This window comes from Puma concolor, chromosome D4 (assembly GCF_028749965.1).
Source record: "Puma concolor isolate L17-30 chromosome D4, mPumCon1.1.hap2, whole genome shotgun sequence".
Lineage (NCBI taxonomy): Eukaryota > Metazoa > Chordata > Mammalia > Carnivora > Felidae > Puma > Puma concolor.
The window spans coordinates 63,991,730-64,018,661 of NC_141679.1; the positions used below are offsets into that span (position 1 = coordinate 63,991,730).

At 42.5% G+C, this 26,932-nt stretch overlaps 1 protein-coding gene across 4 annotated transcripts in view; it reads left to right on the forward strand.

Moving 5' to 3' along the window:
- PLPPR1 (phospholipid phosphatase related 1) overlaps nucleotides 1-24,480 on the forward strand; it is a 323,243-nt gene extending 298,763 nt beyond the window's left edge. For all 4 annotated transcript variants that reach the window (XM_086683609.1, XM_086683608.1, XM_086683607.1 and 1 more), the window contains 4 exons: nucleotides 10,703-10,953; nucleotides 14,407-14,583; nucleotides 18,068-18,199; nucleotides 24,100-24,480. In XM_086683609.1, coding sequence (XP_086539735.1) covers nucleotides 10,703-10,953; nucleotides 14,407-14,583; nucleotides 18,068-18,199; nucleotides 24,100-24,132 — 593 coding nt within the window. In that variant the 3' untranslated portion in view covers nucleotides 24,133-24,480. The remainder of the gene's footprint in view (nucleotides 1-10,702; nucleotides 10,954-14,406; nucleotides 14,584-18,067; nucleotides 18,200-24,099) is intronic.
- Nucleotides 24,481-26,932: the final 2,452 nt, after the last annotated feature.

The following is a 26,932-nucleotide window of genomic DNA, read 5'->3' on the forward strand; positions in this document are numbered from 1 at the left end:
TTATATTAGAATGTGATAACAGTGATTAGGAAATGCGTCAAGCAGAGGGCAACAGCACCAGATCAGTAATCTGTCAGTTATCAACAGGACTTGATGCTTGTCAGTGGTGGGAATGGAGGGAATTCAAAGCACCAGCTTTGTTTTTGAAACACAAACATTATCAGAAAGGGCAGAACTCGGGATCTGCTATTTAGAAGCCCTTCAGAATTTAATATACCCATTGTTAGATTCTTTGGTAGGTTAGGAATCTAGAATCTTCCCTCTCCATATTTAGTTTGTATCTAGGGCATACTTCCTAGATTTACCTGCATGCAACTTCTCCATTTTATTGTAGAATTCCACTGCCTCTGGCCAACTTTTAGGATCTTTGTCTCTCTCAAGCAGCATTTGGATCCACACTGCCTAGGGGAACTGAGAGGCAGCTATTGAAAGGCCAGCAGGAGTCAGACATTTGAGAGAGAAAAACAGAGGAACTGTCCCCAGAAAGGAGGACTAAAGAAGACACTCCAGTTGAGATGAAACTGTGTCATCAAGAAATGTAATTTTATGCTTTGGGGAAGGAGAGATGTGTTTGTTCTTTCATTTATAAAAATATTTAGGAGGAATGGTTCCTGTTGATTACCCATCATCTTTATTAAGTAATTATCCTTAACCTTCATCCATCATGATGAGTAGATATACTGCCAAATATAAGGTACTTTTTAAAACCACCAGCTCATCATATTGTAAAAGGTACTTTATTAATACGGAGAATGAATAACACAGAGTCGAATATTTGATTGAGGTTGTTAGCATTATAGGGTCCTTGTCTCTTTCCTCTGTTTTAAAAATAACTTTACGGGGCGCCTGGGTGGCGCAGTCGGTTAAGCGTCCGACTTCAGCCAGGTCACGATCTTGCGGTCCGTGAGTTCGAGCCCCGCGTCGGGCTCTGGGCTGATGGCTCGGAGCCTGGAGCCTGTTTCCGATTCTGTGTCTCCCTCTCTCTCTGCCCCTCCCCTGTTCATGCTCTGTCTCTCTCTGTCTCAAAAATAAATAAACGTTGAAAAAAAAATTTTTTTTTAAAAATAAAAAAAAATAAAAAAAAAATAAAAATAACTTTATAACCAATTTTATAATCAAGCCTGGGTGGCTCAGTCAATTAAGCATCCAACTTTGGCTCAGGTCTTGATCTCACGGTTTGTGAGTTTGAGCCCCGTGATGAGCTCTGTGCTGACAGCACAGAGCCCAATTCTGATCTTCTGAACCCTCTCTCCTGCCCCTCCCCCACTTGCGTGCATGCTCTGTCTCTCTCTCTCTCTCTCTCTCTCTCTCTCTGTCTCTCTCAAAAATAAATCATTAAAAATAAAATAAAATAAAATAAAATAAAATAAAATATACTGAGGACATTTATTTCCCTCAGTTATAAAAATAGTAGTAACTAGTATCTATATCAAGCTCACAATTTACAAAATGTTTTTACAACTATTTCTGTGATTTGCATAATAACCCTGTGATATAAAGGAACTGAGGTCCAGACTAGTTGATTTAAATAAAATTATTCTTAGAATTAAAACCATGCCATTAAGACAAGTACACACCCATCAGCCTTTGGTGTTTTCATGGAATATGTAGGAAACAGAGACCACATGGATCTTGTTTTGTGAACACCTGAAATTAACTGTCCAAGGAACTGATGTATTCAATAGTGTCAGAAACTTCTTTCTGAAGCATAAGATATTTGATGTGTGTAGATCAATTTGCACTGATGGGTGTTGTAATATATTAGAAAAAATTAGATTCATTGCCAAAGTGATAAAAAAAAAACTATCTCATTCAGTGATGACATATCCCAAGTATTTTATCATAATATTCTTGTTGGAAAATTGTTGCCTAAAATATTGAGGAATTCTTGTTCAGTTGTGACAAGTGCAATACATTTCATCGGGGGCATGTTCTAAATCCTTGCCTCTTCTCAGTGTGCATTTGCACGTGTGTGTGCATGTGTGTGTGTGTGTGTGTGTGTGTGTGTGTGGCCAAGCAAACAGGACTAAAAGTGTTGTTTTTCATGGCCTGATGCCTACTCATATTTTTTTAAATTTGTTTTAATGTTTATTTATTTTTTTTTGAGAGAGAGACAGAGACAGAATGCGAGTGGGTTAGGGACAGAGAGAGAGGGAGACACAGAATCCGAAGCAGGCTCCAGGCTCTGAGCTGTCAGCACAGAGCCTGACACAGGGCTCGAACTCATGAGCTGTGGCCTACTCATATTTTTTTAGGTTTATGAAAATATAAGCTTAGAAGGTTATGATTAAGAGTATGGATTTAGGGGCACCTGGGTGGCTCAGTTGATTAAGTGTCTGACTCTTGGTTTCGACTCAGATCATGATCTCACAGTTCCTGAGTTTGAGCCCCACATCAGGCTGTGCACTGACAGTGTGTAACCTGCTTGGGATTCTGTCTCTCTCTCCCTTTCTCTCTGCCCCTCCCCACTCACACTGTCTCTCTCTCTCTCTCTCTCAAAATAAATAAATCAACTTAAAAAAAAAAAAAAGAGTGTGGATTTAGAGCCATACTATTTAGTTTCTAATCCCAGCTCTTTTTTGGTCAATTTAATTGACCTCTTTGTGAAACGTGGAGCTACTAACAGTGTCTACCTCATAGAGTTGTGGTGGCAACTGAGTGAACTATATTCTAAAGCATTTAGACCAATACCTAATGCACAGTAAGCACACAGTATTAGCTACCCTTGTTACTGTCTTTATTGTTATTACCTAGTATCCATGGCACTCTTATTTAAACATCTCACCTGTGCAGTACATCCTTACAAGGAAATGGGATGAACATGGTAACACAGATAAGTCTCTTCGTTGGGTAACTTTCAGTTTGAATAAAGCATATTAAACAGAAGACGCTTCAGGGCACCTGGGTGGCTCAGTCAGTTAAACATCCTACTGTTGATGGTGGCTCAGGTTGTGAGATCGAGCCCTGGGTCAGGCTCCTCACTGGGCATGGAGCCTGTTTTAGATTCTCTTTGTCTCTCTCCGTCTCTCTCTCACTCTCTGTCTCTCTCAAAAACGAAAAGACATTTCACCTTCTTTCTTTCCTTTTCCTAAAGAAAGGGTTGTTTCCTGAGAGAATGATCTTCACAGCTGAATTGAGAGCAACAGCTGACTTTCTCCACTAAGATTTTCCACTAAGGACCTCGATGTGGCAAAAGTAAAAGCAAAAAGGAACTCTGTTCATTTCTTCGTATCTTGTATTCTATTTACAATGGAGATTTGGTGGAAGATACGATCTAAAATTAAGAGTTGGTGATTGAATCAGAATGTGCACTGAGGACATGGCCCATAAGAATTCCTTAGGTGTTCCCCTTCCACTGTCGAAAATGGACTGACGAACCCATGCCACTGGCTCTACTTGTTCCTGTGGGATAAGCTTTTCATCCATTTCCCCACTAAACCAAAGGCTAGGAAGTGATTCGAGGGCGGTTTGCTTGTTGCTCAAGTGTCATAGTAGGAAAACTATCACAAAAGATTCACAAAGCTGGTTACATTTTGAACATGAGAAAATGTTCAAGCATTCTCAATGTCACGTAGCACAATAGTTCTTCCATCCTTTCACTGCACTGTTTTGCTAAACATAGACACAGGATCAGCCCTCTTTTAGAAATGTTAGATGAGAGGCTGAGAAGGGATGTTGACGGAGGAATGGGAGTCCCTCCCCTTTTCAGAGAGTACTGTGACCAACCTAACCCAGATAACTCGTTTTTATGTCTTTTTCAATATTCTTTTCTTTTTTTTTTTTTTTGAAGTTCTATATTTTAGTTTCTCTGCATGAGAATAGGTAGGAGTCATGATTTCATGTGCCCCCGTGTTAATATTTAAACTGACAACCATTGCAACTTCTCAGGATCAGAAATGGGGACATTTCTCTCAAATATGTCTGAGTCTAAAACTATACCCAAGCTGGTCATGATTTCGGGATTCACAGGCCTCCCCGGCAGGAAGTCTCTCCTATGTATATAGCAGGGATCTCCATATTCCAATTTAAGGTTCTTTTTTCATTCTTGCTGCATCAAAAATGGAGAATCCTTTAAAAAAATTTTTTTAACGTTTATTTATTTTTGGGACAGAGAGAGACAGAGCATGAACAGGGGAGGGGCAGAGAGAGAGGGAGACACAGAGTCCGAAGCAGGCTCCAGGCTCTGAGCTATCAGCCCAGAGCCCGATGCGGGGCTCAAACTCATGGACCTCGAGATCGTGACCTGAGCCGAAGTCGGAGGCTTAACCGACTGAGCCACCCAGGCGCCCCAAAAATGGAGAATCCTTTAATTTACAAATGATGACTTATGAGTTTCCCGACTCATGAGAACTTACATAGTCCCAGTTTTCAATTATTCTCTTTACTTGCTAAGTGGGACTATGCAGGATTTTGTGAAGTTTATAAAAAAGAGACATGGTCCCTACAGCTTACATGCCAAATGGTTTATTGTCAACCCTGTGTTCTGTGTTCAGTAGAATCAAGGATGTGAGACGACAATGTGAGTTAGATAATTTGGACAAGTTCCTATGCTTTTTTATCCTCTTCTATTGTTGCTCTGAGGTTTCTTTAGCAGTTCATGAATTGATCCACAAATATGTATGAAATGTTTACTATGTGCCACATTTGATACTAGGTACTTAGTGTGCAGTGTTAAAGTAGAGGTGGTCAGTGCTCTGAGAGAGCTTGTATATTCTACAATTCTAATGAGAGAGGTAGACATTACTGAATAGTCACTAATGTAAAATTCCTACAAGTCTCGAATAGAAATATTTTTTCTAAGACCCCATGAGTATGTGATTGTTTCTTTCTCCCTATTCACTCTTTTTCTTTAATTTTTATTTATTTCTGAGAGAGAGAGAACATGCAAGCAAGCATGAGGCGGGGGGGGGGGTGGGGGGAGAGTGGGCAGAGAGACAAGGAGACAGAGGATCCTAAGAGGACCCTGTGCTGACAGCAGAGAGCCCAACACAGGGCCGAGAACATGACCTGAGCTGAAGTTGGACACTTAACCTACTGAGCCACACAGGCACCCCTCCCTGTTTGCTCATTTTTGTTGTTTATTTATTTATTTTTTTTTTAATTTTTTTTTTTTCAACGTTTTTTATTTTTGTGACAGAGAGAGACAGAGCATGAACGGGGGAGGGGCAGAGAGAGAGGGAGACACAGAATCGGAAACAGGCTCCAGGCTCTGAGCCATCAGCCCAGAGCCCGACGCGGGGCTCGAACTCACGGACCGCGAGATCGTGACCTGGCTGAAGTCGGACGCTTAACCGACTGCGCCACCCAGGCGCCCCGATTTATTTATTTTGAGAGAGAGAGAGAGAGAGAGGCAGAGAGAGAATCCCAAGCAAGCTCCACGCTGTCAGCACAGAGCCCAGCATGGGGCTCGATCTCACGAACTGTGAGATCATGACAGAGCCAAGATCAAGAGTCACACACTTAACTGCCTGAGCCAGCCAGGCACCTCTCGCCCTATTCACTTTTAAGTGAGGCAAGCCCTACACACAGTATTCATCAACAGAATTGTGGCTTGCTCTTGGCCTGCTCTCCGGAACGACAGCTTGCCAGCCGCTTGGTGTGCACAGCTTCAGTCCAGTTCCCAGTCAGCGGGCTGTCTACTGGAGCTCCTCGGCTCCAGTGAACTGGCATCTCCTTGTACCGCCACTGCTGTAAAGATGAGAAGCGCTCAAAACCACAGGACCCAGCAGGCCCTGCTCTCTAGAGCCCGTCTGGGTGTGTCCCTCCTAGAAGACACCACTGCCCGTGCTCCTGCCTCTTCCCACCGAGTTGCTGTCCATGACTATGTTCCTGAATACATTCAGGAGAGTGAAGAAGGAGACGAGAGAGTTTCAGACAAATTCAAAGAGCAGACCTCATCCAGTGGAGTGACTGCAGCCCTATTTCTGAGCAATCTAAAGCCTGAATCTGAGTCAGCGGCCAGATGGTAGGACAGAAAGGAATTCTCACCCTAGGTTTTCTCCCCTGATCTCTGTTTTCTAAGGAGAAGCTTGAGTTTTTCATGAAGTAAAATTGTGTGTGTGTGTGTGTGTGTGTGTGAGAGAGAGAGAGACAGAGACAGAGACAGACAGACAGAGAGTAAACTCGCTCCATGTCACTTATTGACAATGGAAATCCCTTGCTGATTCTCCCTTTGGGCTGACATTATGAGTTTCCATCTTTTTTCACAAGCCCCATGTATACTTTAGTAGACAATTGAGAGATGCTCCACCAGAGGCTGTCAGCTAGGTGCCATATTAAACTGTAAATTACACATTTATAATTGAATATAGAACAGTTGGCCTTCAATTTAGAAGCCCCACCTCTAAAGGTCACAGGATCTTTGTGGCTAAAAGGAATGTAGTCTTTGCCTCACCCACCAGCCCCTACTCACCCCGTTCCCAACCTACTATCTGGGGCTAGGTTTCCTAATGAAGGGCACCTGTGTGAAAAGCAATAGCATCCTCCTTCATACCACGGAGTCCGGTTATGTATTTTCCCAGTTCTTTGTTTGGAAGGCCTAATGGTATCCTGGTATGAGTCCTGTTTTTCCAGCATGCCAATTATCTATGGCTTTGGTGGTTCTCCTCATGCACATTTCCTGGTTATGTCACTGTTTTTCTACGTTCATGGTTGAGTGAAAGGGTAGAATACTGTAATGATTCCATAGTAGGGACCAGGTCCCAGAATTTGACCTCCATGTCCCAAATTACTAGTGATCAAAGACCCTAATTTGTCCATAGACAGACTGAGATCAGATGGACCCAGATAGAATCCTGAGGAAAAAAGTAAGGACTTTTTAATACCTTCATTTTCCTCTTTCTTTATCCTTGGGCTTGCCTGATGGGTGTCATATTTACACCACAATGAAGAGGCCGGGGCACTTGGGTTGCTCAGTTGGTTAAGCATCCAACTCTTAGTTTCAGCTCAAGTCACAATCTCATGGTTCTGAGTTGGAGCCCCACGTTGGGCTCTGTGCTGACAGTGTGCAGCATGCTTGGAATTCTCTCTCTTCCTCTCTCTCTGCCCCTCCCCTACTCGCGCTGTCTGTGTCTCTCTCAAAATAATAAATAAACTTTAAAAAACAAACAACAAAGAAGAGGCATGCTTAGGTTTCCTTAGCTGATCTATGGCATCCTGACAAGGACCACAGACATCATAATCAATCTCTTTGTCCTAATTTCAGGCCCTCCTAGCCTCTTGGTCCTGTCGGCATTCTAATGCCTGTCATCCCTTAGGGATGTGGGAATTTACAACTGCTTACCCCACACCACACCAGAACGTATGAGTCTTGTGAGGAGACCCTTGGTCTCCACCAATTTGATCTTCTGCCGTTGCTAATGCAGGTACCCTCATCTGATACCATGCTGGGTGTGAAGCTTCTCTAAAAGGCTTGCAGCTCCTGAGCTACACCCTGAGAGGGATAGGACACACTTCAAATGGATTTCCGGAAATCATTCTGGAGATTTCTGTTGCCCTGACCCTGGGTTTGTCAGCCAGCGTGAGGCAGGGAGCATGGGAGTGCCTCTTCACTCCTTCAGCCTCCTTGGGTGGCATCCTCAGCCACATCCCCCCCCCCCCCCCCAAGGGTGGCTCTCAGTCTTCCCATCCAAGCCTTTTTGGAATTCCAAACAAAGCAACAACAATAACAAGTGTCTCAAGCACACAGCTCTGGCAAATCAAAAGCCCTTTACTTTTAGGCTATTGTGTCAGCTTATAAATTCATTCATAAATGCGATCAGCTCCCCTGAAGCAAGGAACACTACTGGGAGCAGATTCATAAGATAAATAGAACCCACTAGGGAGGGTTATAGGAATGAAAAATGTATCTGTTAAAATTTCAAAAATATGACCTCACTTAAAGAATTTTTTGACACCAAGGTAGGTTCTATAGACATTTTAAAAACATCCCCTTCAAATCATACGTTGCAGTACAGAGACCATAAATGGTATTCCACCTGACCCTGAGGACAAAAGGAGCTATTGTTAGCTTCTGAGGCTTGTAAAATACAGACAAGTAGCTCAGGGTTAAGGGCAATGGCTGGAGTGTCTTACAAAAGCCCCGTGTGATAGGACATTGTCTGTGAATCGCTGCTTCAGGTTCTGCCGCCCTTTGTTGGCATGGCCTGTGACATTCAGGTGGCCTGTGACTGTGCCCTTCTGAAGCTAGATCAAATGCACCGGAATGAAATGTTTGGAAAGCAGATGCTTGTTAAGCCATTAGGAGAAGCAGAGATGATGCCTAAGGAGGCAAAGAAGAGGGAAAGCAACTTTCTGCAAAATATCACAGGACAATAAATACAGCTGCCCATCACAGAATCACCATGGACCACAGAGCTGGCATTTCAGACACCCATCCTAGGAGCCTAGAAATCCTGTCTCAGAAAGAACAAACCCGCCCTAATTGGAAGCACTTCTGACAAATAAAATGCCAGAGGAAAGTGCTGGCACTTGTCCTTTTTCAAATCATAAATTTCCCTGGTTTCCTGGAAAAGTATGCCCAGACAGACTTATTGCCCCTTGAAAAAGCCAGAGACCTGGTCTTTAAGAATCTTGCTTAAAGGTGTAAAAAAAAAAAAAAGAAAAAATCTCTAACCATTCAGACTTCCTGAACCTGGGGGGAGAGTTGCCACGAATGATCAATGATTGCCTGCTCTCAGAGGTCAGACCCTCTGAGAGTGAGCTGGCTGAAGCTACTAAAAGAGCCCGTTCTCATTGTGATAAAGCACATCCTGGCAAAGCCACAAAAAAGAAAATTATAGCAATCAATACAGATCAAAATGAAAACCGGATGAAGGTTTCAGCCAAACTTGTCTTCACTTCTGCTATAATGGATCAACTTTTCAGTGCTGATGTCAGCACAATTTGCAGATGGAGGACATTGAATATGGGAGTCAAAGCTGGGTAGAAACTTAACTGAAACTGTAGCAGATCCTTGACATTTACAAGGGTTAATGCTGACTCTCACACTTGCCAACTTCTCCCACAATTGAGCTGCATTTGGGAAGTCTTGATCCTTTCAAGTAACTTGTATGTACCTCGGCTCTGCACAGCCCCCTTTGATATTTTTAACAGACAATAGTGCACTGATAATCTATAGCTGTACTGTGTAGGCTTTGAAAGAGTTCACAGTGAAGCTTCCTATAAAGAATTCTGCCCTACCATGTTCAATCTTATTGGGACTAATCCCGTGGAATTTGCCAGAGGACAGATAAAATCCAGGAAATACAGCCTACCCACAGGATTCTCAGCCAAACAGCAAAGTCAGTGTGGCAGAAAGAATAATGCCCTCCTCTCCCAAAATGTCCATATCCTGATCCCTGGAAACTGTGGATTTGTTACCTTATATGACAAACGGGAATTTACAGGTGTGATTAAACTCAGGCTTTTGAGTTGAGGAGATTATCCTGGGTTGGACAGGTGGACCCAATGTAATCAAAAGTCCTTATAAGAGGGAGGCAGGCAGGAGGGGTGCCTGGGTGGCAGTCTGTTAAGCGTCCTGTTTTTGGTTTCAGCTCAGGTCGTGATCTCACAGTTCGTGGGTTTGAGCCTCACGCTGGGCTTTGTGCCTGTAGCACGGAGCCTGCTTGGAAATCTCTCTCTCTCTGTGTCCCTCTCCTGCACGCGCGCACTCTCTCTCTCACTCAAAATCTCTCAAGATAAATAACTTTTAAAAAAAAAGGCGGGGGGGGGGTGGGGAGGCAGGAAACTCTGAGTCAAAGAAAATGTGACAATGGAAGCAGAGGTCATAGTGACATAATTGCTAGAAGGGGGTCACAGATAAGGAATGTAAAACAGCTTAGAATCTGGAAAAGGCAAGAAATGAATTCTACCCTCAAGCTTCCAGAGGGAACACAATCCTGCTAACCTGTTGATTTCACCCAGGGAAACCTACCTCTAGAACTCTAAGAAGATACACTTGTGTTGTTTTAAGCTACTCTGTTTGTGGTAACTTTTTACAGCAGCTGTATGAAACCGATACAGTCACCAATATTTTTCTTTAACACTCTCCCTTCTCATTTTCTCTGCCCAACTGTCAAATGAAACATCCAATTCAATCGAGGTTTCTGGAATGACCTTTTTTATCTTTAAGGATAACTCCCTAACAACCTCATTCACTTCAGCCGCCATGATGTCATAAATATCCCCTCCTCAGAGTATTTGCATTTCCAAACATGAGCAGGCAGAATATATTTTCTACAGAAAAAAAAAAAAAAAAAGGAACTAACTGATGTTGAGTAGCTATTGACGCCAAAGGGAGTATTTTGTACCTGTCCTACTTAATCTTGCCCCCCAAGAGGTATCACTCCCCCCGACCATTTTGTGACTGAGGGTACCAAGGTTCAGAGAAGGCAAATAACTTCTGTGAATGTCAGCAACGTTGGGGCTGGATGGAGCCCAAATCTGTATGATTCCCCAAATCTAGTCCTTCCCATTAGAACATGCTGCTTCTGGTTTATACAAAATGATAAAATGCTAACCGCAGAATATCTGCATCAATTTGAATGGAATAATGATTTGGGAAGTGGCACCACTCCCTGCAAAGATAAAGGTTGGGGAGACAATTTGGCGAGATCATTTTTGGTAGGTTCTGATGGACTCTCACTGCTATGTTTTCCTCTCAGGGACAAAACCAACTGACGGTGCACCTCACCATTGCTAATCGTTTCAAATCTCCTTGTAGGGGTATTTGCCTTCGGACTTTTTGCTACTGACATTTTTGTAAACGCCGGACAGGTGGTCACGGGGCACCTAACCCCGTACTTCCTGACAGTGTGCAAGCCGAACTACACCAGTACAGACTGCCGAGCACACCACCAGTTCATAAACAATGGCAACATTTGTACCGGGGACATGGAAGTGATAGAAAAGGCTCGGAGGTCCTTTCCCTCCAAACATGCCGCTCTGAGCATTTATTCCGCCTTATATGCCACGGTGAGTAGCCCAGTCTTGCCGGCACTCCCAAGATGAGTTGTCGGCTGGGATACATGTCTCTCTGCCCTCCTCACCTTCATTTTTTTTGTCACAGTCAGAGTGATTTTTAAAGTCCTGTTACAACAGGTTTCTCCTGCATAGCACCATACCGTTGCCTCCCCCCCCCCCCCCCCCCCCCCGCCCCAACACCCCAGGGTAACATACCGAGCTGCCAGAGGATATTGATTTGGGAATGTGGATAATCTCTTAGTCAAATCTTCCCATTTTACAGATGCAGAAACTGAGCCCCAGAGAAATAGGTAAGAACCCACAGTTAGACCTGGGACCCAGGCTTCTGGCACCCTGTTGGGGATCCTCCCACTGCTCACAACAGCACTCTTTGCCAAAGTTCCACTGGTTCCAGGACAGCATACATTTCTCACACCTGCCTGCAAGTTTGCAGGTGTGGGCGTTAATGTGAACGGCTGCGTGGGTAGTGCAACAGACCCGGGATAAAAACCCAGCTTTCCTCTGCTCCTCCCGACACTTTTCTTCACCGTTTACCCAGAACAGAAGGGTGATCCTACCAGATCCCCAACACCCGAAAGTTCACTTGTCCCTGCTCCCCAAATCCTACAGGCTTTGACTGCCCCCGCTAGTGTACAATGTTCTCTCTACGTTGTTTGCTTTCGTCACAGAGAAAACCTAAAGTGGGTCCCACATCTTAAAATACAAGAAGAAACCATGCTGTCCCTTTTACTTTCCTACTCTGTAATTGCATCCGTTTTGGAAATGACTTCATCTCCCCTTTCTCTGGCCTATGCTTCCTTAGAAACAAGAGCACAGAAGTATGTTCTGTGTTCCAGGTAGGACTAGTCCAGTGAGTCTCAATAGAAGGGAAGGAGAAGGCAGAGGAAAGACCCCTTTGAAATAATCCATTCTCCCCAGAGGTTCTGAGCAAGACTCGCCCCCACCCCCCAGGAGAGCATGTTCCCACCCCCTCAAGTGAGGGTAACTGCACTCTCTGCTGAGAGTCTGCCTCCGGTTGAAGGGCGTCCCTGCCAGCACCTGGATGCCTACATTCAGGGTGGAAAGAAGGGGACTGACTACACGTCTGGTCTACTCAGTACAGCGTCAAGTAAACTGCTGAATATTCTCTTTAAAACGATGGCTCCTTGGCATCACATTCACAAGATCACATCTATAGGATGAATTTGTCAACCACCAATTACCCAAAATTAGTCTTCCTAGTTATTCCTTTTAAATCTGCTCTTTAATGAATAGGAGAGAAAAAATGACTTCAGCTGCTCCATGTTAGGAAACATGCACCTAGATAATATAGGAGCCTCAAACAGATCAATCATAGCTTGGTGAGCCTTGCTTTATGATAGATAGATAGATAGATAGATAGATACATAGATACATAGATAGATAGATAGATTAGATAGATTAGATAGATAGATAGATAGGCAGGCCGACCATGTATTCTTTAAACAAAGAAAATCCTCTCAGGCATTTGGCATGTTCTCCAACTTTCAAAATATCCATTTGTTCTAAATTATCTACAGCCTAAGTTCTATGAAGCAATGTATTCCTGAACCCTTTTCCTACCCACATTTATCGAACTCAAGCCACTGAGGTGTGAAATTTGTAGAACACCGTTATAAAAATAAATCTGTTACTCATAATAATCTATTGTCTCCTCAAATGAGATACAAATTTGAGAAAAAAGAAGTCTGCTCAGAATAGCAGATGTTTTCAAGGATTCAGATATAATCCAATTCAAATCATGCCCCACAGACTATTAATCAGATAAACCGTGATACAAGACTCCAATTGTGTGAACATTTTTTGAGCCCCTGTTATGTGTGAAGTCCTTTCAGAAATTACTCAACAAAGATCTAAGGACTAGTTAATACCGTGAAGAATACTAACCCTAAGCCCCTGTTCTTATAGTTTGTAATCTTATAGGAAAGATTGATAAAGGGTATAATTAAAAAAACAACATAAAAAGATAAAATACTAGAGTTAAATATATCTAGTGTAGATGTTAAGTAACATTTCCTATACAGCCCCAGAATGGTGTAATGTGCTCTAATTTTTGTAACTGATCAAACCATACTTTTGTAGGTCATCTATTACATGTGATAGAGAATTCCATCTTCTGTATTCACACCACTGTTGAAACATCATTCTACAAAAGTAAAAGTTTCCATTGTAACATTGTAAAATGCATCCACTGAACCTGTATGTGCTCAGGCCATACAAACACACTGTAGACTGTAAGTATTAGCATACTATTTCTCAGAGTTGCAAATTCATTTATCGGTTCTAAAGAAATGATGGGATGGATCAGTAATGCCCTCTAGTGGTTTCTTATAACCATTGCAGGTGATCGAACCGTGTTTACTTCTTCGAAAGAGGCTCTGGGCCACCAGACACACATTTGATAACTGAGCCGATGAAACTTTAAGAGTGTTGCCAAGCCCCTCACAATAGATAAGAACAGCCCACATCTCAGGTGCCATAAATTACATCATCCTTTCCTCCGGTCAGGAACTCCTTTCCCAACCTTTTGGATGTCGGGGAACCCATAGAAAAGTTCGATATTTTAAAACACATAGAGTTCAATAATTTCAAACACGACTAGAGTAGGGGCACCTGGGCGGCTCAGTAGGTTAAGCCTCCAACTTCGGCTCAGGTCATGATCTTGCGGTTCATGAGTTCCAGCCTCACTCAGACTCACTCGTGCTGTCAGCGCAGTGCCCACTTCAGATCCTCTGTCCCCTTCTCTCTGCCCCTCCCGGCTTGCACTCTCTCTCTCTCAGAAAGAAATAAAACATTTTTTAAAAATTTAAACACCAGAGTAAATGAATGCAGAGAGCCGATCACAGCTGTTCCAAGGAACGTGAGAACTTAGCACAACTGAAACCTGTTTGTGTGACACACTCATCGGGAAGTTCTAATGCAGCCAATCAACTAACCAGTCAATGCTTTTGTGTTTGTTGCTCACAAGTGTGAAGAATCAGCTAGAACTCTGGGAGACCCCAAAAGTAAAACGTATTAGCCACTCGCCTACCTGGCCTTCTCTTTCATAAAATTCATTCTCACAGAAGGTTTCTTCGGTATCTGAGATTCTATGTGGGTTTCCTTATACTCCAAGTGATTCTTTAATTTGTTGCATAAAACTTGCACACTCTGATGTTCATTATGCGGTCACTCTCTGCATCGCTATTTCTGTTTACGGGCCCACTAGAACACAAAACATGATTAGGAGACGGCCATCCATTGTTCTTGCTGCACTGGTTTCCCACCCAAATTCTTTCCTACCTGACTTAGTGGAATTGTTCAACTAGTCAGTGTGGCCACTTGGGCGCGGCCCCTGTTGCATGTGCTGGTGCACGTCTGTGCATGTATGTGTTTGCACCGCACAAGGAGGCTGCCTGTCACTTGCTGGTCTCTGTCCTGTTCCAGATGTACATCACAAGCACAATCAAGACAAAGAGCAGTCGGCTGGCTAAACCAGTGCTGTGCCTTGGGACCCTCTGCACAGCCTTCCTGACAGGCCTTAATCGGGTCTCTGAGTATCGGAACCACTGCTCCGACGTGATTGCGGGCTTCATCCTGGGCACTGCTGTAGCCCTGTTTCTGGTAGGTTAGCTTCCCTCTTTCTACCTTTTTCCCTCTCGTGCCCTCTGCAAGGGTGTCAGGTTAGCCAGACTTCACAGTGTAAGTCCGTGTTCCTCCTGCCCCAGCCTTGTGAGTTGTGACTTTCTTCCAAGTATTATGCATCCTTTTGCTACAAAAATGACTTCTGAAGCACCCTTTCTTTCAGAAATCTGACTGCATGTTCCCCCAAGGGGTCAGAAAGACGAATGCCTGTGGAGGACGGCTTGCTCTGCTTCCTTCAACACTGGGCTGTGGACTGGGGTCCAGCAGACTAGTAATTTGGCGTACCTTCAAAGCAGTGTTCTTTATTTTATTTTCAAAGCAATGTTCTTTAAATATCTGTTCAGAATGTATCGAGAGCAGAAACTAAGGAGGGAAGAACAGAAAACAAAGAGCCTGGGTGGAAGCAGACAGCCCCTTCTCCCGCACCCTCAGAAACTCTGCTCTGGCCCAGACTTGCATATCCCACTCTGCAGTATGAAAACACTCCTCTAGCCACTCCCAGGCTTTTTAGAAGGCTTCTGCTCTCACCTACACTTGGCTCTCAGCTTATTTCCACTATAAGTGGCTTCTCAACCACATATAATAATCTTTCTGGAGAAGAGTTTTGGCTGATACAGTTTTCTCCATATCTTTACTTTTCTGATGATTTTAGTTCTTCAAATAGATGGGGGCCTCACCACCTGCTCAACTAGGAAATTTCTTAATCTTAGTTGGACTGGAAGAGAAGAGGTTAATTTTTATTTTTGTCTTTTTACAGTTTTATCGAACTATAATAGGCAGATAATAGATGCCACATGAAGTGTACAATTTGATAAATTTTGACATACATATATCTTTCTCTCCCTCATCCATTCCCCTCATTCCCAAGAAACCACTGATCTCTCCAACACTCTATATTAGTTTGCCTTTTCTAGGATTTCATATGAATGGAACTATATAGTGTATATTCATTTTCTTGGCCGTCTTTCACCTGACATGATTATTTTGAGATCCATCCATTGTAGCATGTCTCAATAATTCATTTATCTTTCTTGCTGTGTAGTATTTTATCACAAGGGCATACCACAGAGGTACAATTTGTAAATACTCTTCATGGATTTAAAGTATACCTGGAAGGATTTACAGTAAATCACTGGGACTGGAGAGTCCTATGTTGTGCATGAAATGAATCCCCTAATAATATTCAGCAAGCTTCCCCTAAAAGACAATAGCCATCACAGTCCAGATGTCCCTCCTCCCATTCTGCCTATCCTGGTCCAAAGCACCCACAGAGACTGGCATTATACATAGATGACTCTTCCTTGTCCTAGCCTTCCTCCTTGCCCTTCCCAACACACTAAATACACCTATGCCTCTCCTAACTTCTAACTCAGAGTTTCCAACATTTTTACCTGCTGAGATACAGGAAATGCTCCCAGTTGCTCAAAACCCTGATCTCCCCATGGAGATGGGGAAACTCCATTTTAATTCCAAATTATTTTAAATGGATCCAGGCTTTCTTTCTAAAGTGAAAGATGAAGGACTTCAATGCAAATTGTCTGTGTGAAGCTGCAGGAAAAGCGGTGCTGAATGATCCTGAGGTGTTGATCTCTCATAGGAGATATTTCCCAATGATTGCTTTTAAAAGAGTTTGGAAAGGGCATGGGTGACTTCAAGAGAAGAGAGGGTTTTCAAAGACAGATCAATAGTCCATCAGTGAAGGCTCAGGCTCAAAAGCCAAAAAATTTTGCTGTCCATCAGTCCCGGGACCAACATCCCCAGCTAGAGACGAAGAACGGTACAGACTGTCCCGAGGTATTTCATGAGGTCTTTATGGGATGAAATCTGTGACATCCTTTGCATTTTCTAAAGCCACATGTACAAATTCTGCCTTAGTATTAACCTTCCTTTCTCTCACTAACTTGCAGCCCTGCTTCCTACCACTTAGTTATTATTTGCTCTGTTCTTGCCTTCCCAGTTGATGGCAAATGTCCAATTTTGTTTTCCACAAATGGTCTTTATGTAAGACCCAGAACTGTTGCTGAATTACCCTGGCAGAGACAGACCCCATGCTCTTCCTGTTGTCTGCATGTGCACATGTGCACGCTTCACATGCGCGCACACACACTGAGCTTGGAAATGGGAGGGGAAAGATGTCTTCGAAGAGACTGGAAGCCTCCCAAAGTGGAGACTTGGACAGGAAGAGAAGACTCTGTGAGACCAGGAGCATACTTTAGAGCACCTATGCATTATTGTGAAGATTAGAGCAGCCAGGGCAGGGGTTGGTGATTAGTTGAGAAATTACTACATGCCCTAATCTGTATATACACCAAATCATGTGCTCCTAGGACAACCCTAACACTATTCTTATCCTCATTTTACAGATGAAGAAAATGGGGCTCAAAGATAAATAACTTACTCAATGGCCACCCAGCCAATAAGCTATAAATCTGACCTGGGTCTTTCCAACTTCAGAGTTCCTATGTTTCCCAGTTCCCCCATTTCCTGAATCGAGGGGATTTAAGCAGAGCTGGAGAGTGAGGTGGAAGAAAGCCAAGTAGAGAATATTTATATAAATGTTCTGCAGGGTTTGAAGAGTGACAGGAAAGATTCAAAGATACTGGGTATAGAAACAAAGATGCAGAACAATGAAGACAGTGGGAAAAGACAGATAAACTCTACGAGGGCAAAAGAAGCAGAGAAGATGGTAAAAACAGACTCAGTTATGAAGGAGGGCCTCAGTAAGAAATAAAAGTGAGCAGTCGTTTAGAGGGAAAGTATTTTCATGGAAGCAATAAAGGAAAAGTGCCACTATTTTGAGTTATTTAATCTCAAGCAAACAGTAGTCACATAATTTAGGGAGGGTCGTCTTAGGAGTGAAAGACTCGTCAGCATGGATCATTTGCTCTATGTGTGGCGCTTGTTAAGAGGCAAAAGAGTAAAGTGGTATGATTAAGGGGCTGTGGAGTTGAAATCTCTGTGTGACCTTGGGCAAGTTATCTAACTTCTCTGTGCCTCCTTACCCAAGTTGAATATGGTAATAGTCCCTCCCTTGTAAGATTGCTGAGTGGGTTAAATGAAGGAAGGTGAAGTCCTCAGGACCATGCCAGACACAGAGTGGCCCTCAATAAATTATGCTGCTGTTACAAGATGATTTGCATTCGTTGTGTCTTTTAATGATTTCAGATCTGTGAGATAGGTGTTGTTATTTCCATTCACAGGTGAGGAAACAGGCTTAGTGGGGTGGATTGATAACCACATGGCCAGTGGTAATCAGTCAGATGCTTCATCAGCCCCTAGACATGTTCAGTAGACACCCTAAACTATGCCCGAGGTCTTTGCATGGCCCCTATGACCCACTGGCTCAAAAGAAGACAGTCACTATGGCAGCGATGTTCTAGGGGGAAAGGCCTGCCATCCTCAGAGGTGCCCAGGCATAGATGGCTCTAGTCTGACTCCAGTCTTTTTTCCCCTCATCCTGCAGGGAATGTGTGTGGTCCATAACTTTAAAGGAACACAAGGATCTCCTTCCAAATCCAAACCCGAGGATCCCCGTGGAGTGCCCCTAATGGCTTTCCCAAGGATAGAAAGCCCTCTGGAAACCTTAAGCGCACAGGTACAGTAAAGTGGTTTTAGCAAACCAAACCCACAGGCTCAAGGCCGGTTATCTTGGGAGGTCAGCTAATCCATTCCTCTACTGGAAGCAGGATACCACTGAATCTACTCAACACTAATCAAATCTGAGGTAAAGGCTTCAAGAACTTCAATCTTCTCTCAATAGTCCTGTATTTATTCTGGGGCGTGGCAATCATGAATCCTCAGGAAGTTCTTAGTAATGTCTAACTTAAACCCCAGCTGCTTTAAGACCCCTTGACCTACTATGTAATACCACATTTATGAAATTTGGACCAATTATGTGGGAGGCCAATCTGGTTTAGTGACTAGGACAATATTTAGAAAGAGAAAGGTTTTGTTACATTCAGCAATAGATGTAAGCTGGAAGCACATTAAAAACAAACAAACAAACATTAAAAAGGTTACTAAGTGTCCTTTTGCATCTATTTTGATGACCACAATCAAAAAATTTTAATGCAACCATACTCACTTATTTACATCAGGGCCTTGGTTCATGTCAGAGATACAGAAAATGATTAGCTGCACAGTCCTTGTCCTCAAAGAACTCACAGATAATCAGGAAGGTGGATATAAGTGAGTAGTCATAATATGGCCTACTGAATCAGAGGTTCCCAAGGTGCTTTGTGAATCCAAATGAAGAAAAAGAAGTGTATTCTGTCTGAGAAGACAGGAAATGCCATGCAGAAGATTCACCAAGTGAAAGCAGCCTCGAGAGATAGTATCAAACACTTGTTTTTGCCTGGGACAGTTGCTAGGTGCTTTACAACTACATTCTTATTTGAACGAAAACCTATTGAATCGATAGGAAAGTCCCACTGCACAGATTAAAAAATAGGAATATGGGGGTGCCTGGTGGGCTCAGTCAAGCGTCCAACTTCAGCTCAGGTCATGATCTCACGGTTCGTGGGTTCAAGCCCCACTTTGGGCTCTGTGCTGACAGCTCAGAGCTTGGAGCCTGCTTCGGATTCTGTGTCTCCCTCGCTCTCTCTCTGCCCCTTCCCCTGCTCGCACTCTGTCTCTCTCTCTCTCTCTCTCTCTCTCCTTCAAAAATAAACGTTAAAAAAATTTAATAGGAATATGAAGATAGCGATGTTCACCGAACTTGCCTGAGGCCACGTAGCTAGCAAGCAGGAGAGCTGAGATGAGTGGTTCTCTAAGCAGAGAAGGAGATAACCAATAACAAAACAGGGTTCTACTGTCAGGCCAGGCTGAGTCCCACTAAAATGTTTTCCTGTAATAATCTATTCATCTTGAATCGTGTTTATGTTTATATCCTTACAAAACCATTTTGATATAGTACAAGGGAAAAGCAAATCACTTCCCACTGGAATTATCAATATAGTATAAAATAATATTTGCCCTTATTAAAGATTATTAACTATCCGGTATCTGAGATGAACTCTCCTATTTCTTTTCACATTTAGTGAAGTCTTTCTAATTTTACTAACAAGAAAAACAAAACACTAAAGCTATTTCCATCTTGGGAAAACTAGACCTCTCCATTAAACCCAGAGCCGAGTATTTTGTTTGTTTTTCCCCCAACCTGTATTAAGGTGAACGTTTTGACTTGATTTAATTAAGAAGTAACATACTAAGGGGCACCTGAGTGGCTCAGTCAGTTGAGCGTCGACTTCGGCTCAGGTCATGATCTCACAGCTTGTGGGTTCGAGCCCCGCATCAGGCTCTGTGCTGACCGCTTGCTCAGAGCCTAGAGCCTGCTTCAGATTCTGTATCTCCTTCTCTCTCTGCCCCTCCCCCGCTCACGCTTTGTCTCACTCTGTTTCTCAAAAATAAATAAATGTAAAAAAAAAAAAAAGTAACATACTAAAAAATCTATTGCTGGTTTATTTATATACAGCCTATCGATGCAGCTTGAGTGATAAAGGAGCTAAATCATGATCCCTTGTAATGAAATGGTGAGATAGACTTTCTCTGGTCTTCCCTATCTAATTATGTTTCTGTACCTGATAAGATCAGAGTGGTTTCCTCTACTTTTGAGGTGAAGCAACTGAAGACAAAGGTGAGTTTTAAAAGCAAACAAATAGCTACTGAGTTCCACGAACATGGGAGTCTCTGTGTTCTTTTAAATGCTCTCTACTTTGCCTTAAATGTCCCAATTTAAGGACATCGACTTTGGACCCCATCCTTCCGCCAAACACCACTCAAGCACTACCCTCTGTTGGAAGCCTTCTCCAGACCTCTCTCTCTTCTCCCTCAGGACCACTGATAGTGACCACAAAGGTCATAGAGACATCTAGGTCGTATTTGGGGGGATTCCACTTACATTGAAATATGAAGTGCCAAACAGAATTTCAAACTCTGCTCTTCCACAAGATAGAATGAAAGATTATCTTTAAAATATATATTATGATTCACTACGAGCAGCAGTTGAACTTCCTTCAATCTGCCCATGTATCTTTGTTTCCATGTGTATCGTTCCATCTGGATACGAGGCCATTTCTGAATAATAGGCTTGGGCCTAAGGACCTCATGGACCCTTGTGTGATTGTCCTGCACAATTAATGCCAATAATGCCCCTTCATATCTGCCTCTGCCAAGAGCTTGGAGACCTTGAGGATCTGAACCCTATGAACCATGTCTTATTTACTCTCCATATTTCCTGGCATTCGTGAGGCATGAAATGAATGTTTGACAGGGGCAGAGGCAAGCCAGAAACAGAACCTGAACTAGAGACTTTAGACAAAAGCAAGAACCAAAAATCAGACAATAGTCACTATCTGAACCCCCACAGAAGACAGAAATTAATAAGAAACAGTGAACAGGACTTCTGCAGGCTAGTCAAAGAGAAGCTACAGGACGCTGGTTAGAAAGTTGACTTCTCAAGTGATGCCTTCCACACCAAGTATAGAAGACTCAAGTAACAAAGCATCCACCTTTATTTAAAATGTTTTCATGTGGGCAGTTAGGATGATTATACCCTTTACTTGTTGGGTCAAGAAAAGAAAATTAGCATTTATTGCAAGCCATCACATTCAGTCCTCACAATAATCCTACAATTGTTATAAATCCCATTTTGTAGGTAAGTTAAGTAAAATACAAAGATTTTAAGAAACATGCCCAAGGTCACCCAGTTAAAATTAAAACAGACCCATCTAATTCCAAAGGCCCCGCCTGCTGTACTATACCATAGGGCCTGGCATTTCATTCAAGAGAAATTCCATTCTCTTTTTTTTTTTCCATTCTCTGCAATTTAGCATTAAATGGAAACATGCGGTAAGGGATACTGTATTTGAACTGAGCTACAGTTCTTCCAAAAGAAATCTGCCCTGTGGTTTCTCCTGTGGGCAAGGACTCCCTAGTCAACTCCAACAGCTGTGGTTGCTATTAGAAGCTGACTCCTTTGTAATATCTGGGATAGAACCATCTTCCCAGGGAGAAGATCTTTTGGAATCTGAGAGAAAATAGGAACTTCTCTTCAGAGCATCTATTCATACGTGCGAAATCTATCCCACTGTTCAAAAGACCTCAAGGAGTTGGGGCGCCTGGGTGTCTCAGTCGGCTGAGTGTCCGACTTCGACTCAGGTCAGGATCTCGCAGTTTGTGAGTTCGAGCCCCACGTCGGGCTCTGTGCTGACAACTCAGAGCCTGGAGCCTGTTTCAGATTCTGTGTTGCCCTCTCTTTCTGGCCCTTCCCCACTCGTGCTCTGTCTCTGTCTCTCAAAAATGAATAAATGTTAAAAAAAAAAAAAAAAAAAGACCTCAAGGAGAAGACTGTCTGGCTGGAGAGGGGACCTGGTCACCCTCCTTTCCTTCCTCCTGAGACACCTTTCCCTTTTACCACATGGAGTTACAGTGCTTTTTATTCCTTTCTGAAAATCAACTCAAATTTGAATATTTGTCTTCCGTGATTCCTTTAGCATAGTTGATTAAGACAGGGTTCATTTTCTAAAATCTTTCCCAAGTACTAAATAAAAACCAAAAAGTAAGTAATTATAGAATCCAAACAAAACAAAAATGGTCAGGTTTCCAAAGCATAATTTTGTGGTCCTGTAGAGTTCTTGTAATCTCATAGACACCCTGTTCTAGGATCCCACAGAGTTATTGTGACCCTAAGGAGACCAGCTTGGAGCTGTGCTCTGCTTCTCCACGCCCTTGGTGTTGAGCAACTGTGCACTTGTCAAACACAGTTTATATTAACAAAAGGAAGTTAGAAATGAAAGGATTGTATGAACTCACTCTGGGTGTGGTGTAAAGTCTCTCAATGTCTCCAGATTTGGGAAGAAGGGGAGACCTTTTTTTCTTTAGCAGAAAAAGAATCTAATGGGTGCTGAGACCCAGGTGCCTAGAACCTTACCCCAGGAGGTTCTAATCCAACAATCATGAGGTAAAAGAATATTTATAGTTCAGAAAATATTCCCAGAGGAATTCTAAGGGCCCCCTTGATTTGAAACTAGTGATATTGTAGACATCATATCATAAATAGAAGACAAGACTTGGAAAGTTAAAGAAGTCTGCCCAAAGTCACCCATTTAGTTATCCTAGCCTATTGAATTACTTTATCTTTACTGCTTACTCTGAAATGGGATCTTATAAGCATGTAAATTAACAAAGCATTGACCCAACATTCTTTTTTTTCAAAAAGGAAGCATATTATAAAAGTGAAGACATAAAGAAAAGTCATTTTTCACATTATGGCAAGAAATGCATCAAGCTCTAGTTTTCACAAACATGACAGATAAAAAGTACATTGAAAAACAAAATACTTAGTTTCTAAAATTTGTAGTAGAGCTCTCAAGAATATATGAATCTCTAGTATTTTAAACATAAACAGGAATCAAGAAACCAATAATAATCAGATCTAAAGCCACAGTTTCCTAAGTCATTTCCCAACCCCATGGACTGGGGGGTTTAAGCTCAAACAAAAGAGGAAATGTTGGGACCTGTATATAGAAGTTATGTAAACAAGAGGTAGGGGTTATATAAACAAGCCATAAATGCTCAAAACGATAGAATTACGAGGAAAAGGGGACAAAGCTGCAATCATAATATGGATTATAACACATTTCTCTCTAATAAGCAAATAAAATATAGTGAAAATATAGATGATTAGTAAGATCTAATGTGCATTACATACAATCCTCAAAACATATGAAACATTATGAAAATAAATCACATAAAAGTCTCAAGAAATTGTAAAGGATCAATATCACACAGGTTACATTCTTTAGGAAAAAAATAGATATCTATACCTAAAACAACCCTGTACGTTTGAAAATATTAAACTCATTTCTTTATAGCTCATGACTCAAAGAATAAATCATACAGAAAATTTTCAAAACTCAGAACCGTTTGATATTAAAACACCACATTAAAAATGTGGAATGCAGGGGCGCCTGGGTGGCGCAGTCGGTTAAGCGTCCGACTTCAGCCAGGTCACGATCTCACGCTCCGTGAGTTCGAGCCCCGCGTCGGGCTCTGGGCTAATGGCTCAGAGCCTGGAGCCTGTTTTCGATTCTGTGTCTCCCTCTCTCTCTGCCCCTCCCCCGTTCATGCTCTGTCTCTCTCTGTCCCCAAAATAAATAAACGTTGAAAAAAAAATTAAAAAAAAATGTGGAATGCAGCTGAAGTTACTTTGAGATCCTTAAATGTTTCTATTAAAATATGATTGAGTAAGTATGATACAAGACAACTTTATAGAGACCAAGTTTAGGTGCAGAAATTATTTTATTTTTGGTTGAAAAATCAGGGAAGATTTAATAGAAACAGTGATAATTTGTGAGGCCCTGGAAAAGCATTTCAGGGAGAGGGAACAGCCTGTATGAAGTCAGGAGACAAGAGAGCAAGGGCACAGCCAGGGAAGAGTGAGTGTGCACGAGTCAATCAGCCCGACTCTGAGATTACACCTGCTTGTCTTTACAGAATCACTCTGCCTCCATGACCGAAGTCACCTGAGACAGCTGATGTGTCACAAGCTGTTTTTTTTTATCACCCTCCAATTCGATACTTCAAGACACACAGTTACTTGATGTCAAACTGTGAAGACAAGTATTATGTTTATCTAGTTAGAAGCTAATGTTTTGTACATTTTTTTGTATGAGGAAGTGATGTAGCTTGCCCTGATTTTTTTTGTCAGCTTTAATATATTTATGCCAGAATTTTACACCAACAAAACTTTCTTCTTGTTCCAGTGCGCATTGAAGAACCACATTGATTCAATGATTGATGTTGTTTTGTGATATTTGTACACAGACCTTCTTTTCTCAGTTTTATAGGCACAGAAATAAAATTAATGTAACAATTCACCTTACCCCTTTATTACTGCACTTGCTGCCTCTTCCAGAGCTTTTAAATTTTAATGAAAATTAACTTTTGAGTTGCAGGGAGGGCAATGTTGGTTAATGGTAAATCTCAAAATCAATTGGGCAGAAAGAAACATTCCTTTCACAAAGAACTTTGTGTTCTTGTCTCTTAACCTGTTTTGTATTCTAAGTTAAAGTACTATATTAATGAAGTCACTTACTTACATAAAAAAGTGGCAGAGACTCCTGGATTTGAGGGCTATTGGGGTTATATGGTTCTCTCCTAGATAAAGTCTTCTCCCATCTAAAAAAAACTCAAGATCTTTCTGGAATCATGTCCTTGCACTGGGAGGTAACACTGCAGACCTCTTTCCAAAAAGCAACCAGTACCAGTCTCCCCTGTCAACTCAACAGTTTTGTATATCATATTGTATGGACTTTCTATGAAAATGAATATTTTACAGTTTGCACAGTATTATTTTACAGAAAGGTTATCGGAGCATCTACAACCTAGAGCCGCAGAGCAACAGCTTGGCTTTGTGGCTTTTAATTGTTCTAGAATTTTAACTGCATCTCATTTTTCTAGCATGGTAATAACTAACGTGTAACTCCTTTCAGAGAAGGAACTCCCTTGTCTGGACCTATCAGAATGTTTTCTTGACACTTTCATGTTGGCTCTTAGCTTTTTTTTTTTTGTACTTTTTTTTTTTGTTTTTTTTTTCTAAAGAGAAGAAAAAAAAGTTATCACAAAATGTACTCTGGCTCCTGTCGTTTGTTTTAAGCTTCATCCCCTGGGTATTTGAAGGGCCACAATGAAGTGAACCCAACACATGTTTACACTTTTTAGTTCCATGCCTGCTGAGATCAGGGCCAGCAGAGGCATGACTGGTAGGTCTTTTCGTGGGGGAGTATGTGAGCGAGTGTGAGTGGAGGTGGGTGGGACTGGGGATGTGGAGGCAAAATTTTAAAATTCTTGCAATTATTAGGACACTTGGAAACACAACCTGGATGTGAAAACCTTGGTTTTCAGCCTGCCCATGTTGAGTTGCCAATAAAAAGTTAGTTGTTCTTAAAAACGAAAGTGACCTCTGCTAAAACCTGGCCTGATCTCTCATTTCATTCTGGCCTGAGGTTATTTTCATTTCCACGCTCATGCTCTCACACGCACCTGAGCTCTGTCTGGCTGAAGTTGGGTAAGCAGGTGAGGAGGGAAAGAACACTGGAAGCTTTGTTCATCCTGGATGCCATACCATGTGCTTTCGCACACGTAGTGTGGTTCTTCTCCAAACAGCCCAGCGAAGCCGTGACTCTTCCAAGGTAGTGTTGTGCATGTCAGCACCGGTGTGAGCACCCAGGTCCTCCTGACTCCCCTAAATCGAGATGCCTCTGAACCAAGTCCGCGTCTTTTCAAAGGTTTCTCAATGTGATGTACCTGCTTAGATGGTTCAGGGGATGATGTAGGTAAGAAAACCACATCATACAGGAAGATGCATTCTGCTTCTCAGAAGGAATAATGTGCGAGCTCTGAGCTCTCCACTTTGTGTAAGCTACCCAAGCGTCACGTTGCCCGATTTCTGAGTGACTCATTTTTTTTTTCCATTGGATACTTTGCATGCTTTTATTTATTTTTTTTCAGTATATGAAATTTATTGTCAAATTGGTTTCCATACAACACCCAGTGCTCATCCCAAAAGGTGCCCTCCTCAATACCCATCACCCACCCTCCCCTCCCTCCCACCCCCCATCAACCCTCAGTTTGTTCTCAGTTTTTAAGAGTCTCTTATGTGAGTGACTCATTTTCTAAACGTATTTGAGGATTTTGTTTTCATAACAGCAATGAGGGTTTGATTTTATTTCCTCGTTCGTGGTAAGACATTCTGAAAAGCGCTGGCAGGCTATATGGATTTTACATTACCCGTTTCTCGTCAAAATGAGAGGCCATTTAAATGTGTGACTACCAGACGGTATTTCCAAGAACAGAAGTCCAGTTGACAAAGTGAGTGTTATCCTTCTACTTTGCTTTCCGGTTTCCATCTGGAAGGATCTCTCAGAAGTATTACAAGCGCTCTGGCCACAGACACCAATTGCCTGGCCTTGGGCTTGGGGGGTGTCGGTACATGACCGAGCCACACTCCAGAGGACACCACACTGCAACACTTGGAAATAAGGGACATCTCTGGGCTCGCATCTGTGGGACCGCTGAGCCAGTCTGATTCCTTCCATGACGCCATGGCAACGTTAGGGTTGCCCCAATTAGCCCCAAGTCACTTCACAGGCCTCACGTTGATCTTTCAAGCCTGCCATTTGAGATTCATTTCTTAGGGCTAAGGACCTTTCCCCGTCGGCCTTCTACGAAAGACAAAGCCCTCTGTCTAAGTAGGACGAGTGGTCGCGATAGCCTCCGAACGAATTCCATAATGAGCTTTTCCTCTTTTTAAGGAAAGCCCACAGGA